Source organism: Salvelinus sp. IW2-2015, linkage group LG5, assembly GCF_002910315.2.
Source record: "Salvelinus sp. IW2-2015 linkage group LG5, ASM291031v2, whole genome shotgun sequence".
Classification (NCBI taxonomy): Eukaryota; Metazoa; Chordata; class Actinopteri; order Salmoniformes; family Salmonidae; genus Salvelinus; species Salvelinus sp. IW2-2015.
This window is the reverse complement of record NC_036844.1, coordinates 5,327,463-5,343,695: the sequence shown is the minus strand read 5'-3', so window position 1 is coordinate 5,343,695 and position 16,233 is coordinate 5,327,463. Positions and strand designations below refer to the sequence as shown.

Below are 16,233 nucleotides of genomic sequence, written 5' to 3'. Positions count from 1 at the left end.
CTGCTTTATTGTAAATAAACACTGTGTAAACCATCTTCACCAAATGTACTGCACAGATCATGTCCCATTTATCTGTACACCTCATTTATTCAAAGTAAATGCTGTGCACGTCGGCGCAAGCGTAAATGACCTTTAAGTCACATTGTCGGCAGTCCAGCGCACTGCTCTGTACCATGCCATAGTTGACCATGGGGTGCAATTAAAGTGTTTTTTAAAGTAATCGGAGATAAAATATAAATTGACAATAGCAAATGTTTATTCCAGATATGGTTTCAGCCAGACTGCAAAGAAATCAGGTTCGGTAACATGGAAGAAACAGCTGAAGAGAATATGAAGAGCACGAACCTCAGACAACCCGTACAATCTCTCACTGACTCAAACTGGACACAGACACCACAGTGCACAAAATAGCATTTCAGAAATAAAAATACAAACAAAAAAGAACTCCTAGTGCCCCTATCCAACCCAGTCCTGTTGAGACTCCTGAAGGTCTGTTTTTTTTTCTTCTTTAGTTTGCCTCATCCTTGGAAGCCTCATCGAAATTCTCCACCAGATCTAAAAACAACACAAGAGCCAACGTGTCAGTAAGGTTAAGAAACAGGCCTAAATACAAACATACATGCCTCTTTCTACTAATCTCAGATCACTTAAGGAAAAAAAGGACAGTGTTTATCTGAAACATGATCCCAGGTACAATCCCCCCCCACACAAACAGCTCTCCCTTTAGACTCAGAACGAGTCTCGCTCTGCAAGGGGAAGGTACACAGAACTCCAGAAAACAGATGTAAAAATCATGGCACTGAGGATCAAAAAGGCACTGAGGATCACAAGGAGGGTCCTATTTTTTCAATGAAGACTGAAATCTGTCAAGTCCATATTTGTCTCAGAGGGGTTGAGGGTTCAAATGGAAACAATTCCGACAGTCTGAATATAATATATTTTAGTGGGGGGGGTGGACACAAAGGGAAACTAAACACCAGTAATAACATGATGGCATAGACATAGACTGTCATCGGGCTTCAACCATTCCTCACACTGAACGGGAGTGTAATCGTTTGAGAAAACTTTGGGTTACGGGAAAAGGATAGCCCTGGGAAAAGCTGTGGGTAATTGTAATGGCAACCGCATGTGTTTGGACCCATTTTCTCCAACAAAGAAAAGCAAACTGCTTTCAGAACTCATAAACAACGAACACAACGTTTCAAACACTAAGCCCACCACCCCGACTCCCACCCATCACCAATTACTCTAGTCATTGTTGGATCCCCTGAGCATGACCCCCTTCAATTCCCAAAAGTAAGCAAACCTGGCAAGGTTTTATTAATCAGAGGGAAAGTAAAAGCCCAGATGTAACTTCTTCTGGAGTCAGACTTCAGAGAAAGTATAACATGTATACTAACTAGACATGTGGGTGATGTTGAGTCACTGAGCAAATTTACAAGAGGCCAAGAACATGGTCCATTATTGAAGATACCTACACAATCCCTATGGTCAAGTAGAAATAAGCAGGGAGGAAAATAACCAATAACTAGAGATGTGTCCATCCATGCCAAGAGGGTGGGAGTGGGACAGCGTGAAATGTACTGCCAGAGGCTGGTGTGATTCTCACACACGGATGCCTCCATTGCTACACTTCCACCTAAAGTGCTCCACACAGTACGCAACGGATCTGACATTGCTTTGTTTGCTTAGTTCCACGTACTTTTGCGCAGCCGAATTTTTGGGATCGCTACGTTTGCAGAGACTGAAATCACTGGAGAGCTCTTAAAGGAATGATTCATTAATTTTGAATATTGTTTTTGTGCATCTGAGTGATGTTCTATCYATTCCCTGGGTCATTTCATGTTTCTGAGTTATTGGCATTCAAGCAGGCAGAAATCCAGCCAGTATGACGAGGCACTGTGATAGTTGCTCTCGCTACACTGGAAGGTAATAGGAAAACGGCTTTTAGATTGCGATAAGGTCTGTCATACATGGCAGACTTCAATACTGGCCAATGTCATAACTCGGGAGGATGTCTTCTCTCGAATGAGCCATTGAACATATTTTTGCAATATTCCTACCTCAAGATGTGTAATTTAACAGAGGGTCTAGCACAATTTTCCTATGTGTCTGCCTCTTCAGTCCAGGGTGCATATCATGGTGCAGTTGCCAGAGATACCAGAAAGGCGATGGGAATCCAATGAAGGAAGGAGCGTAAACTCAACAAAAAAAGAAACATCCCCTTTTCAGGACCCTGTCTTTCAAAGATAATTCGTAAAAATCCAAATAACTTCACAGATCTTCATTGTAAACGGTTTAAACACTATTTCCCATGCTTGTTCAATGACCCATAAACAATTAATGGACATGTAACCTGTGGAACGGTCGTTAAGAAACTAACAGCTTATAGACGGTAGGCAATTAAGGTCACAGTTAGGACACTAAAGAGGCCTTTCTACTGACTCTGAAAAACACCAAAAGAAAGATGCCCAGGGTCCCTGCTCATTTGCATGAACATGCCTTAGGCATGCTGCAAGGAGGCATGAGGACTGCAGATGTGGCCAGGGCAATACATTGCAATGTCCGTACTGTGAGACGCCTAAGACAGCGCTACAGGGAGACAGGACAGACAGCTGATCGTCCTTCGAAGTGCCAGAATACGTGTAACACCTGCACAGGATCGGTACATCCAAACATCACACCTGCTGGACAGGTAKAGGATGGCAACAACAACTGCCTGAGTTACACCAGGAACGCACAATCCCTCTACCAGTGCTCAGACTGTCAGCAATAGGCTGGACAGAGGGCGTGTAGGCCTGCTGTAAGGCCTGGTCCTCACCAGCAACAACGTCACCTATGGGCACAAACCCACCGTTGCTGGACCAGACAGGACTGGCAAAAAGTGCTCTTCACTGACGAGTCGCGGTTGTGTCTCACCAGGGGTGACGGTTGGATTCACGTTTATTGTCAAAGAAATGAGCGTTACACCGAGGCCTGTACTCTGGAGCGGGATCGATTTGGAGGTGGAGGGTCCATCATGGTCTGGGGCGGTGTGTCACAGCATCGTCAGACTGAGCTTGTTGTCATTGCAGGCAATCTCAACGCTGTGCGTTACAGGGAAGACATCCTCCTCCCTCATGTGGTACCCTTCCTGCAGGCTCATCCTGACATGACCCTCCAGCATGACAACGCCGCCAGCCATACTGCTTGTTCTGTGCGTGATTTCCTGCAAGACAGAAATGGCAGGGTTCTGCCATGGCCAGCAAAGAACCTGTATCTCAATCTCATTTAGCATGTCTGAGACCTGTTMGATCGGGGAGGGTGAGGGCTAGGGCCATTCCCCCCAGAAATGTCCGGGAACTTACAGGTGCCTTGGTGGAAGAGTGGGGTAACATCTGGCAAATCTGGTGCAGTCCATGAGGATAAGATGCACTGCAGTACTTAATGCAGCTGGTGGCCACACCAGATACTGACTTACTTTTAATTTTGACCCTTTTTGTTCAGGGACACATTATTCCATTTCTGTTAGTCACATGTCTGTGGAATTTGTTCAATTTGTCTCAGGTGTTGAATCTTGTTATGTCATACAAATATTTACACAAGTTAAGTTTGCTGAAAATAAACACAGTTGACAGTGAGAGGACATTTCTTTTTTTGCTGAGTTAACGTGCCACCAATTGCGTTCACGTTGTCATGCTGCGGCCCGCAGTTGCTAAGCTAATCGTTACGTAATCCCTTATCAAACGGACTTTGTCGAGAAACGTGCCCATTTTCCTCGAGTACGCAACGACACAAATCCAAAGTTACACGATATTACAGATAGCAAGTTAATTCTCACATCTTGGACAAGATTTATAATGTTGTACTTCTTGATGAAATTGGTGCCAATGTTGGGTTTTTGAGCTAGCGCCCAATAGACTCCCATTCACTCCTTGGAGCGCTCGTCCCAGAATCGCTCAGAACGCACCGCTCGGTCCATTGACATAGCATGGGCAACGTTTCCCCATCTCCTCAAAAGTATATCTGCTGTTGCGAATGGCCGACTCCACTGAGGCACATCGATCTGCAGGTTGAACATGGTGAGATTGTAGACTCTTAAATTGATAGTGCAGTTGGTTTAGGCGATTTTACAGCTAACTAGCTCCTTCACATGTTGATATTGTCTTTGGTATTATTGTGTAGCTACATTTGCTAGCTAGCCCATAGAGAGCATTGTATTGTGGATTTTGTAGTCGACCTGAGCTGCAACAGACTTCCACAAAGATTTCCCATGTTGCTACCAACCTTATTACAACGCCAAAATGAAACATTTGTTCACAAAAAAATATTGTTCTCATTGTTACCTAACACTGTAAATNAACACTGTAAATTAAAGGAATGAGTGGTTTTGGGGGGGGGAGGGGGGGGTTCCTCTAAGACTTAACCCACACCAGTGTGTCACTAGTGCTCTTGTTAATGAAAGCTCTAGTGTAATTGTGTTTCCATCGGGAGTGTGACTAAAGACTTGGGGTGAGCAGAATCAACTACTTTTACATCAAGACAGTTGCTTTTGTGAGAAAGTGTTAAAGTTCAGCTAGCCATTTATATGTGAATGCCAGCAGAAAAGTACCAATGGTCTGACTTTGGCATAAAGTCAGAGCAGGTTTGCCGGAGCCCCGGGCTAGTGAGAAACAGGTGCCCGCCCACATGGATGGAAACAGAAGTCTGAGCTAAATCTCAGATTGAAACTCAAACAATCACAACCTCAGCACGTTGAGACTGCTCTTCATATAACTCACCTGGAACATCATCGTCCTCTTCCTCTATGGGGGCAATTGGTGCTTTTCCATCTCCAGCTGTGAGGAAGAAATAAGAAATATTACAAACTTCTTGCAGAGCAATGTACAAATGCCTCGCGTCTTCAGGAAGATTTATCCAATCATGAAGAATAAGTAAAACAAATGGCATTTCTATTACAATGTCAGTGCCTGCACAGTGATCAAAATTCATCAAATAAACTCCAGCCCTACTTCAAATCCCAAACATTCCAATTACAAGTGCAAAAACGTTCAAATTATTACTGTGCATTTCTGTCTGTTTCGATTACCAATCCACCTCCTCACACACTAACACTACAGAAGTCTCTAGTACCTGTGGCAAAATCAAACAGATGAGGTGAAGACTATTTTTGAAATGTCCCCCAGACACATGTACCCTGTTTGGGCAGCGCCTCGGCCAGTACCCCCTCGCCATCCAGCTACCTCCCCCAGGAACACGTACCCTGTTTGGGTAGAGCCTCAGCCAGTCTCCGGAGGCTTGTCAGGCTGTCTGCTCCCAGCTGGTTGAGGATGCTGGGCAGCATCTCTGTCAGCTGCTTGGTTTCGGCGTGGCCAGTGATTGTGAAGGTGTTGGCTGCCAGGGAGGCCTGCACTTTGGGGTTGTTGAAGTGGATCACTGTCCCCTGGTTCGTAAACATGTTCACCTGCGAGGGATGAAAATGGTTATGCCATGTTACTTGCAGTTGTACTAGACATCTCCATTTCTGAAAACTCACAGACCGCATAGCTAGGTTGTGCCTTGAAAATAACCCTCTGCTTTCAAAGAGATCAACACGTTCCAATTTCACACCAATTCAAGTACTCTGGCATACATTTAAAAAGAGATTGTTACAGAGAGTGAATGGGTCAGTCTTTAACCATTGACCAGACCTTACCTCTTCGATACCAGAGATGTTGTTGACGCCTAGTTTCTTTAGGGAGAACTGAAGTTTCTTGTCATCTGCTGTTGCGGTTCTGTGCACGACCTTCTTCTTTCTGCGAGCGGTGCCCTGTATAACAGAAGACAGATTCAAGTGCATGCTCTTTTAACACCAGGTGCAAGATGAGCTTTACAATGACATGTTATTTTTCTAAACACATTGACTGTTTTAAATAGTGCTGTGTTACTAGGTGGAAAAACATGATCGGAGCATAATAGGAAGAAATTGATTGGTGTTAATGGCTTATTTTCTTACCTTGCCGCCAATACGGACTTGTGCCTGAAGTTTGGCAAGTTTTTCTTGGTTCATTATTATTTCTTTCATCTGAAATAGACAGCATTTGGGTTACTGGTATTATATAATTAGGATTATTTGTTTCTGGTTAACTAACGTTACATTTGTAATACATTTATAAGCCCCGCCTCACTTAAGCCTGTATTTTTCTTACTGAAAATATTTTCCACAAACATCTGACTCTCAGATTCAGAAGGGTTGGGTTAAATGCGTCAGACACATTTCAGTTGAAGGCATTCAGCTGTTCAACTGACTAGGTATCCCCCTTTCCCCTTCCTTACACCAGTAACGTTACATGTAGCCTAAATTAATGTTTGCATGAAATACAAGTTGAAGGCACACCCCCCACGTGAGTGTACTGTTGATGTACAGTAAATTAGCAAAAATCCCCAAAACAGTAAATCAATATTGTGGTTTGAAAGGCAACACTACGATATGTCACGTTAGCAACCAAACTGCCCGTAGAGCAGTATCAGCTGGCTAGTTGACTACATATCAGCTAGCAAACGTTATAGAACATAAAAGTTAGATGCTTAATTGCTTGCCAACATCGTTAAGACGCAGTCCTGCAACCAAAAAAAGCAGACGCCACGGCTTAAATCAATGAACTGTAGCTAGCTAACAACGTTAGCTACATGTTGTCTAAGTTTAGCAGACAAACTATCAACAAACTTACCAGTACTGAGCTAGTAAGGTATTTCTGTTTAGATATGAGAGCTAACGTTAGCTAGCTGGATAATAATAGGCACGTATGTAACTAGCTATGCTAATAGGCCGTTGATACTGTTGTCAGCGAACTGGAACATGTCGAGAAAATAAAATAAAAACACTGCCATCTACACCGCTGCTAGCTAAATATCTACATACATTTGACATGTCGACGATGACCACTGAAAAGTAAAAGCCAGATAAACAATGTATCGGGCTTTTTGCCTCTGACTAGCTACCAAGTTGCTAAATTCGATTAGCGCCAGCGGTATTGGGCCTGTCACTCAAACCTCACCTCCCAGCTCTCAACTCTATTACCAAGTCCACTTGTGCTCAAACTCCACGATTTTTTACCGGTCTGATAACCAAGTACATTGTTTATCGTGTGCAGTTGGAGAAGAGCAGAAACAGTGCAGGAAATAAGGTATTTTAGAGCTCCTCACTGACCTGCACATTAGCAGCGAGCACACGCGGGGAGCAAGATGGAAGCGAGAGAGGCTGGAGGAAGTGACGTGCGGGCAGACGTGCAACCGCAAAAGTGCCTGATGTCATTCATATACCTCAGTGGCTGATGGGCCAGTTCATTCATGGGAATGAGGAATGGATTTATTTGTAATAATCCATGGAACTCTTTATGCCTTAGAAGAAATAAGGCAGTAGCTCTTTATAAACTGATTACTTTATTATTAACCCGGAGCATGGTGTAACAGTCAGACAGTCGTAGCTGCACTTAATGTGTGTATTGGTGCGCCCCAATACTCTAACAATGATTATATGTACTCATTTTAAGTGCTACAGACCTGGTGGCGTGTATGGGTAATGACGTGTTAATACCACATTACCACATTCCTCCTCCCTTATTAAGATTTCAATATAAAATCTTCCCCCCCCAAAAACTTTTTTTTAGGATATACAACATAAGAAGACATTCCTTATGCTATTTTATTGCATTAATGAACTAATGCTGAACTAGCGTTCCTTTAACTGAAACAGCATTCTTTTTTACTTGTTCTGTACTCTACTGAACTAAACAAGTCAGTGTAAACAATAAGCATGACAATAGACATTACATTTCACATGTTCACAAGCATTTTAGTTTACCCTGTTCACAGTTCAAAGTCCTTTAAGCAGCTTGGAAGCTTTGTGACGAACACTAGGGGTAGTGTCCATTCTCAACAGTGGAGGAGCCACCAGCTGTTTCTGAGCTGGGCTCAGTATCTGACTCTGAAACTGGGTTCTCCTCTTCTTGAACTGTTCCCTTTGTTACGGTCTCTGTCTGTGGAATGTGCACCATAGAAGCAAGTGGATAGCTAGAGAACAGCCTGTCCTCTGCCATCACAATTAGTAACTCACTTGTTGTTCCCTCATGTCTGGTAAGAATCTGATCAACATATATGCGAACCACTTTACCATCTCCCATTATTACTTTGTTGGAGACAGGACCAGTCACTGAGTCTATGAATCCAGGAATACATTTTTGCCCATGACTGACATTTCTGGTAAGGATAGGGTCCCCCTCTCCAAAACTTCGGCCCTTGGTTTGTCATGGTTCTCTTTCTGTGTGTATTGCTTGCGTTTAACTTTCCTTTTCAGGTCTGAATGGACTAGGTCCAGTGTGGAGCGTAGTCTACAACCTAAGAACAACTCAGCAGGAGAAAGTATTGTTGTCGATTGAGGTGTTATTCTGTAGCTGAACAGAACAGGTGACACTTTTGCTGCTATGCTCCCTTCTTCACTTTTTTTCATAATTTCTTTGAATGTCTGTACTGCGCGTTCTGGCAGACTATTTGAAGATGGTTGATATGCAGCTGATGTCACATGCACAATGCCATTGTTTCTGAAGAATTCTTGTGCTTCAGTGCTCACGAAACAGGTTGTGTTGTCGCTCACCACCATCTCCGGTATCCTTTGGTTACTGAAGCGCTGTCATAGGCAATCTATAATAGTGGTGGATGAAGCAGGACTCACAGGATACACATCCACCCATTTAGAATGCCCATTTAGAAACATTTCCCCCATGAATGGTCCTGTGTAATCTACAGTTGAAGTCGGAAGTTTACATACACTTAGGTTGGAGTCATTAAAACTCGTTTTCAACCACTCCACAAATTTCTTGTTAACAAACTATTGTTTTGGCAAGTCGGTTAGGACATCTACTTTGTGCATGACACAAGTCATTTTTCCAACAATTGTTTACATACACTAAGTTGACTGTGCCTTTAAACAGCTTGGAAAATTCGTGAAAATTATGGCACGGCTTTAGAAGCTTCTGATAGGCTAATTAACATCATTTGAATCAATTTTATTTTATTATTTTTAACTTTATTTCACCTTTATTTAACCAGGTAGACTAGTTGAGAACAAGTTCTCATTTGCAACTGCGACCTGCCAAGATAAAGCATAGCAGTTCGACATATACAACAACACAGAGTTACACATGGAATAAACAAAACATACAGTCAATAATAAAGAAAACAAAAAGTATATATACAGTGAGTGCAAATTAGGTAAGATAAGGGAGTTAAGGCAATAAATAGGCCATGGTGGCGAAGTAATTACAATATAGCAATTAAACACTGGAATGGTAGATGTGCAGAAGATGAATGTGCAAGTAAAGATACTAGCGTGCAAAGGAGCAAGATAAATAAATATATACAGTATGGGCATGAGGTAGTTGGATGGGCTTTTTACAGATTGGCTATGTACAGGTGCAGTGGTCTGTGAGCTGCTCTAACAGCTGGTGCTTAAAGCTAGTGAGGGAGATATGAGTCTCCAGCTTCAGTGATTTTTGCAGTTCGCTCCAGTCATTGGCAGCAGAGAACTGGAAGGAAAGGCGGCCAAAGTATGAATTGGCTTTGGGGGTGACCAGTGAGATATACCTGCTGGAGCGCGTGCTATGAGTGGGTGCTGCTATGGTGACCAGTGAGCTGAGGTAAGGCGGGGCTTTACCTAGCAGAGACTTGTAGATGACCTGGAGCCAGTGGGTTTGGCGACGAGAGTGAAGCGAGGGCCAGCCAATGAGAGCGTACAGGTCGCAGTGGTGGGTAGTATATGGGGCTTTGGTGACAAAACGGATGGCACTGTGATAGACTCCATCCAATTTGTTGAGTAGAGTGTTGGAAAATATTTTGTAAATGACATCGCCAAAGTCGAGGATCGGTAGGATGGTCAGTTTTACGAGGGTATGTTTGTCAGCATGAGTAAAGGATGCTTTGTTGCGAAATAGGGAGCCAATTCTAGATTTAATTTTGGATTGGAGATGCTTAATGTGAGTCTGGAAGAAGAGTTTACAGTCTAACCAGACACCTAGATATTTGTAGTTATCCACATATTCTAAGTCAGAGCCATCCAGAGATGTGATGCTGGACGGGCGGGCAGGTGCGGGCAGTGATCGGTTGAAGAGCATGCATTTAGTTTTACTTGCATTTAAGAGCAGTTGGAGGCCACGGAAGGAGAGTTGTATGGCATTGAAGCTCGTCTGGAGGTTAATTAACACAGTGTCCAACGAAGGGCCAAAAGTATACAGAATGGTGTCGTCTGCGTAGAGGTGGATCAGAGAATCACCAGCAGCGACATCATTGATGTATACAGAAAAGAGAGTCGGCCCGAGAATTGAACCCCGTGGCACCCCCATAGAGACTGCCAGAGGTCCGGACAACAGGCCCTCTGATTTGACACACTGAACTCTATCGGAGAAGTAGTTGGTAAACCAGGCGAGGAATTCATTTGAGAAACCAAGGCTGTTGAGTCTGCCAATAAGAATGTGGTGATTGACAGAGTCGAAAGCCTTGGCCAGGTCGATGAATACGGCTGCACAGTAATGTCTCTTATCGATGGCGGTTATGATATCATTTAGGACCTTGAGTGTGGCTGAGGTGCACCCATGACCAGCTCTGAAACCAGATTGCATAGTGGAGAAGGTACYGTGGGATTCGAAATGGTCGGTAATCTGTTTGTTAACTTAGCTTTCGAAGAACTTAGAAAGGCAGGGTAGGATAGATATAGGTCTGTAGCAGTTTGGGTCTAGAGTGTCTCCCCCTTTGAAGAGGGGGATGACCGCGGCAGCTTTCCAATCTTTGGGAATCTCAGACAATATGAGAGAGAGGTTGAACAGGCTAGTGATAGGGGTTGCAAAAATTTCGGCAGATCATTTTAGAAAGAGAGGGTCCAGATTGTCTAGCCCGGCTGATTTGTAGGGGTCCAGATTTTGCAGCTCTTTCAGAACATTAGCTATCTGGATTTGGGTGAAGGAGAAATCGGGGAGGCTTGGGCAAGTTGCTGAGGGGAGTGCAGGGCTGTTGACCGGGGTAGGGGTAGCCAGGTGGAAAGCATGGCCAGCCATAGAAAAATGCTTTTTGAAATTCTCAATTATTGTTGATTTATCGGTGGTGACAGTGTTTCCTAGCCTCAGTGCAGTGGGCAACTGGGAGGAGGTGTTCTTATTCTCCATGGACTTTACAGTGACCCAGAACTAGACCCAGAACCAGGCATCCTCTACTGACGGGATGAAGTCAATATCCTTCCAGGATACCCGGGCCAGGTTGATTAGAAAGGCCTGTTCGCTGAAGTGTTTTAGGGAGCGTTTGACAGTGATGAGGGGTGGTCGTTTGACCGCGGACCCATTACGGATGCAGGCAATGAGGCAGTGATCGCTGAGATCTTGGTTGAAAACAGCAGAGGTGTATTTGGAGGGCAAGTTGGTTAGGATGATATGGTGATAAGGTGTCCGTGTTTATATGATAGGGTGCCCGTGTTTATAGATTTGAGGTTGTACCTGGTAGGTTCATTGATAATTTGTGTGATATTGAGAGCATCATGCTTAGATTGTAGGATGGCCGGGGTGTTAAGCATGTCCCAGTTTAGGTCACCTAGCAGCACGAGCTCTGAAGATAGATGGGGGGCAATCAGTTCACATATGGTGTCCAGGGCACAGCTGGGGCACAGCTCTCCAGGGCACAGCTCTGCACAGCAGAGGGTGGCCGATAGCAAGTGCCAACGGTGAGAGACTTGTTTCTGGAAAGGTGGATTTTTAAAAGTAGAAGCTCGAATTGTTTGGGTACAGACCTGGATAGTAAGACAGAACTCTGTAGGCTATCTCTGCAGTAGATTGCAACTCCGCCCCCTTTGGCAGTTCTATCTTGTCGGAAATCTTTATAGTTAGGGATGGAAATTTCAGGATTTTTGGTAGTCTTCCTGAGCCAGGATTCAGACACTGCTAGGACATCCGGGTTGGCAGAGTGTGCTAGGGCAGTGAATAAAACAAACTTAAGGAGGAGGCCTCTAATGTTAACATGCATGAAACCAAGGCTTTTACGGTTACAGAAGTCAACAAATGATAGCGCCTGGGGAATGGGAGTGGAGCTAGGCACTGCAGGGCCTGGGTTAACCTCCACATCACAAGAGGAACAGAGGAGGAGTAGGATAAGGGTACGGCTAAAGGCTAAAAGAACTGGACGCCTAGTACGTTCAGAACAGTGAGTAAAAGGAACAGATTTCTGGGCACGGTAGAATAGATTCAAGGCATAATGTTCAGACAAAGGTATGGTAGGATGTGAATACAGTGGGGGTAAACCTGAGCATAGAGTGACGATGAAAGAGATATTGTCTCTAGAAATATCATTTAAACCAGGTGATGTCACCGAATGTGTTGGAGGTGGAATTAAAGTGTTCACTAAGGCGTATTGAGCAGGGCTAGAGGCTCTACAGTGAAATAAGGCAATAAATACTAACCAAAGCAGCAGTGGACAAAGCATATTGACGTTAGGGAGAGGCATGCGTAGCCGAGTAATCATGGGAGTCCAGTGAGTGGCTTCAAGCAGCTAAAGGGCCAGGGTTAGCAGCAGGGCCTTAGAAGGACGTCGCAACGGAAGAAAGTCTGTTGTGGCCCCCTCGTGCTGAATATGTCGGCAGAAGGATCAGCAGGGCTCCGTGTGGTAAACCAGGCCAATTGGCAAAATAGGTATAGTGGGCAAAGAATTTGTCCAATGGGCCTCTTAAGCTAACAGTCCGGTGTGCTCTAGACAGCTAACATTAGCAGGCCGCAGCTAGCAGTGCCGCGGAGCCAGTTTGAGTACCCCCTGGAGATGTACCTGTGGATGTATTTCAAGGCCTACCTTCAAACTCAGTGCCTCTTTGCTTGACATCATGGGAAAATCAAAAGAAATCAGCCAAGACCTCAGAAAAAAATTGGAGAGCTCCACAAGTCTGGTTCATCCTTGGAAGCAATTTCCAAACGCCTGAAGGTACCACGTTCATCTGTACAAACAATAGTATGCAAGTATAAACACCATGGGACCACGCAGCCGTCATACCGCTCAGGAAGGAGATGCGTTCTGTCTCCTAGAGATGAATGTACTTTGGTGTCGAAAAGTGCAAATCAATCCCAGAACAACAGCAAAGGACCATGTGAAGATGCTAGAGGAAACAGGTACAAAAGTATCTATATCCACAGTAAAACGAGTCCTATATCGACATAACCTGAAAGGCCGCTCAGCAAGGAAGAAGCCACTGCTCAAAAACCACCTTAAAAAAGCCAGACTACGGTTTGCAACTACACATGGGGACAAAGGTCGTACTTTTTAGAGAAATGTACTCTGGTCTGATGAAACAAAAATAGAACTGTTTGGCCATAATGACCATTGTTATGTTTTATGTTTGGAGGAAAAAGGGGGAGGCTTGCAAGCTGAAGAACACCATCCCAACCGCGAAGCATGGAGGTGGCAGCATCATGTTGTGTTGGTGCTTTGCTGCAGGAGGGACTGGTGCACTTCACAAAATAGATGGCATCATGAGGTAGGAAAATTATGTGGATATATTGAAACAACATCTCAAGACATCCGTCAGGAAGTTAAAACTTGGTAGCAAATGGGTCTTCCAAATGGACAATAACCCAAGGCATACTTCCAAAGTTGTGGCAAAATGGCTTAAGGACAACAAAGTCAAGGTATTTGAGTGGCCATCACAAAGCCCTGACCTCAATCCTATAGAACATTTGTGGGCAGAACTGAAAAAGCATGTGTGAGGAAGGAGGCCTACAAACCTGACTCAGTTACACCAGCTCTGTCAGGAGGAATGGGCCAAAATTCACCCAACTTATTGTGGGGAGCTTGTGGAAGGCTACCCAAAATGTTTGACCCAAGTTAAACAATTTAAAGGCAATGCTACCAAATACTAATTGAGTGTATGTAAACTTCTGACCCACTGGGAATGTGATGAAAGAAATAAAAGCTGAAATAAATAATTCTCTCTACTATTTTTCTGACATTTCACATTCTTAAAATAAAGTGGTGACCCTAACTGACCTAAGACAGGGAATTTTTACTAGGATTAAATGTCAGGAATTGTGAAAAACTGAGTTTAAATGTATTTGGCTGAGGTGTATATAAACTTCCGACTTCAACCGTATGTGCAATCATCTCCAGCATTTCTCTGGGATCTCCCAGGTGTGGAGCGTGGCTGCTGCTGGTGCTTTTCTGTGTTCCTGACATGTGTTACATGTCTTGACTAAATTCTCTATCTCGTCATCTAGTTTTGGCCACCGTAAGTAACTCCTAGCCAACACTTTCATACGCGAGGCCCCATGGTGAGTCTGATGTAGTTGCTGTGGGATATCCTAGCGTGCTGGCTGTAGAATAATCACTCGTGCTCCCCACAAAACGCAACTATCCTGTACGCTCAACTCTGTTTTCCTGGCACTGTATGGTGTGAATTCAGTCCATTCTGTTTGTTGTGGCCATCCCCTTACCACATATTCTCTAACTATATACAGGACTCTTCACCTGTCCAGGTTCTCACTTGCTCTGCAGTCACATGTGTGGTGTCCGTGTCCTCGAACATCAGCACTCTGTCCTCTTGAGCTGTTATAATGGGTGTGTACAGCAGCAGAAGATGGCTCAAGGCATCTGCATTCCTATGGTACTTTCCTGCCTTGAAGACGATGACATACTTGTACGTGCTCAACGTCACTGCCCACCTCTGGATTCTCGGAGACACCTTCTGTGGATTTGTCTTTATTTCATTAAAAAGAGACAGTAGATGTTTATGGTCTGTACAAGTCTTGGTTTGTAAAACCTTGGTGTGTCCTCCTTGTCTGCATAGATTTTGAACACATTCTCATGTTTTGTCAACACATCTTCCAATGTCCACTGTTGACCTGCAACAATCTGATTTTCTGTTCCCCAACGAACTTCAATAATTTTTTCCAGACCCGACCTAGCAGGTTTGGTCCAGTGCCTGATATGACTACTAGAGGTAGCCGAGTCACTGTGTCTCTGTGCTGCACAGTTACATCAGCTACACCTAATATGTCTACTCTCTCACCCGTGTACGGAACTTTTGTACCGTTCCACAACTTTGAGTACTCTGACCTGTTCATTATGGTTACACTGCACCCCCGTCTGACTCATTCAATTTGAATGTGATAGGAGACACTTTCGGAATCTCCTCTGACATGCTGTACATTGTAAACAGAGTCCTCTTCTTCCTCTTTGTTTTGTTCAGCTTCCCCGCTGTGTTTTTTACTCATTTTTCTTGCTTTTGCTTTCCTCTCCCTTTTGGATTGGAACTCTCTGCAAGGTGATTTAGCCCTACATGCTCATTTTATGTGTCCTTGTTTACCACACTTATGGCACTTTTCATCCTGAAAATGGCACTCACTTGCCATGTGATCATCTTTACACCTGTAACATGTTTTCACGTGCTCACCTTGTGTCGGTTTCTTTATCTGACGCATGCTTAGCTTGTGCACACGTCCTCTAACTGAAAGACCAATGGAGTGCCCTGCCCTCACCAAGACAGCGCTTGTTTCAGTGAAATTATATTATTCTTATGACTAGATTGAATAGCAAGCCTTTCTAACCGGTAGGTAGCCTAGGGGTTAGAGAGGCGAGCCAGCAACCGGAGGGTTGCCAGTTTGAATCCCAAATCTAGTGGGAAGTGAGCTGGCAACTGGAGGGTTGCCGTTGTGCCCTTGAGCAAGGCACAACAGAGCCCAGTGTGGCAGCCCCCCACACGTCTCCAAAAAATCTGTATATAGGCCTATGTGTCTTTCGGATTGGTTGGCTTAAAAGCGGGTTGGACCTTGTGTGCAATTGGCCAATAAAGTGATCTTAATCTGTAGTTACTCATCGGTTATAGAATAAAACTGCAGCCAATTATTCTGTTGAGTAGGCCTAGACCTACCTTTCACTTGTTTATCTTTATGTTTTATCCAACTACCTCATCCCCATATTGTTAGTTATTTTTTTGCTCCTTTGCACCCCAGTATCTCTACTTGCACATTCATCTTCTGCACATCTATCACTCCAGTGTTTAATTGCTAAATTGTAATTACTTTGCCACTACTGCCTATCTATTGCCTTACCTCCCTAATCTTACCTCATTTGCACACACTGTATATAGATTTTTTTCTATTGTGTTATTTACTGTACGTTTGTTTATTCCATGAGTAACTCTGTGTTGTTGTTTGTGTCTCACTGCTTTGCTTTATCTTGGCCAGGTCGCAGTTGTAAATG

General features: G+C 44.0%; 1 protein-coding gene across 2 annotated transcripts; it reads right to left on the bottom strand.

Annotated features, from left to right (window-relative positions):
• Positions 1 to 234: 234 nt before the first annotated feature.
• Positions 235 to 7,271, bottom strand: btf3 (basic transcription factor 3). Of its 2 annotated transcripts, none has more exons than XM_023987375.1 (6): positions 7,169 to 7,271; positions 5,975 to 6,043; positions 5,675 to 5,788; positions 5,242 to 5,443; positions 4,761 to 4,817; positions 235 to 555 (listed from the first exon to the last, which is right to left on the bottom strand). In XM_023987375.1, the coding sequence occupies exons 2-6, from the start codon at positions 6,041 to 6,043 to the stop codon at positions 509 to 511; spliced, it is 489 nt and encodes a 162-aa protein (XP_023843143.1). In that variant the 5' UTR covers positions 7,169 to 7,271; the 3' UTR covers positions 235 to 508. The 2 variants fall into 2 exon arrangements, with proteins under 2 accessions (XP_023843143.1, XP_023843144.1); XM_023987376.2 differs by having other exon boundaries at positions 7,017 to 7,202.
• Positions 7,272 to 16,233: the final 8,962 nt, after the last annotated feature.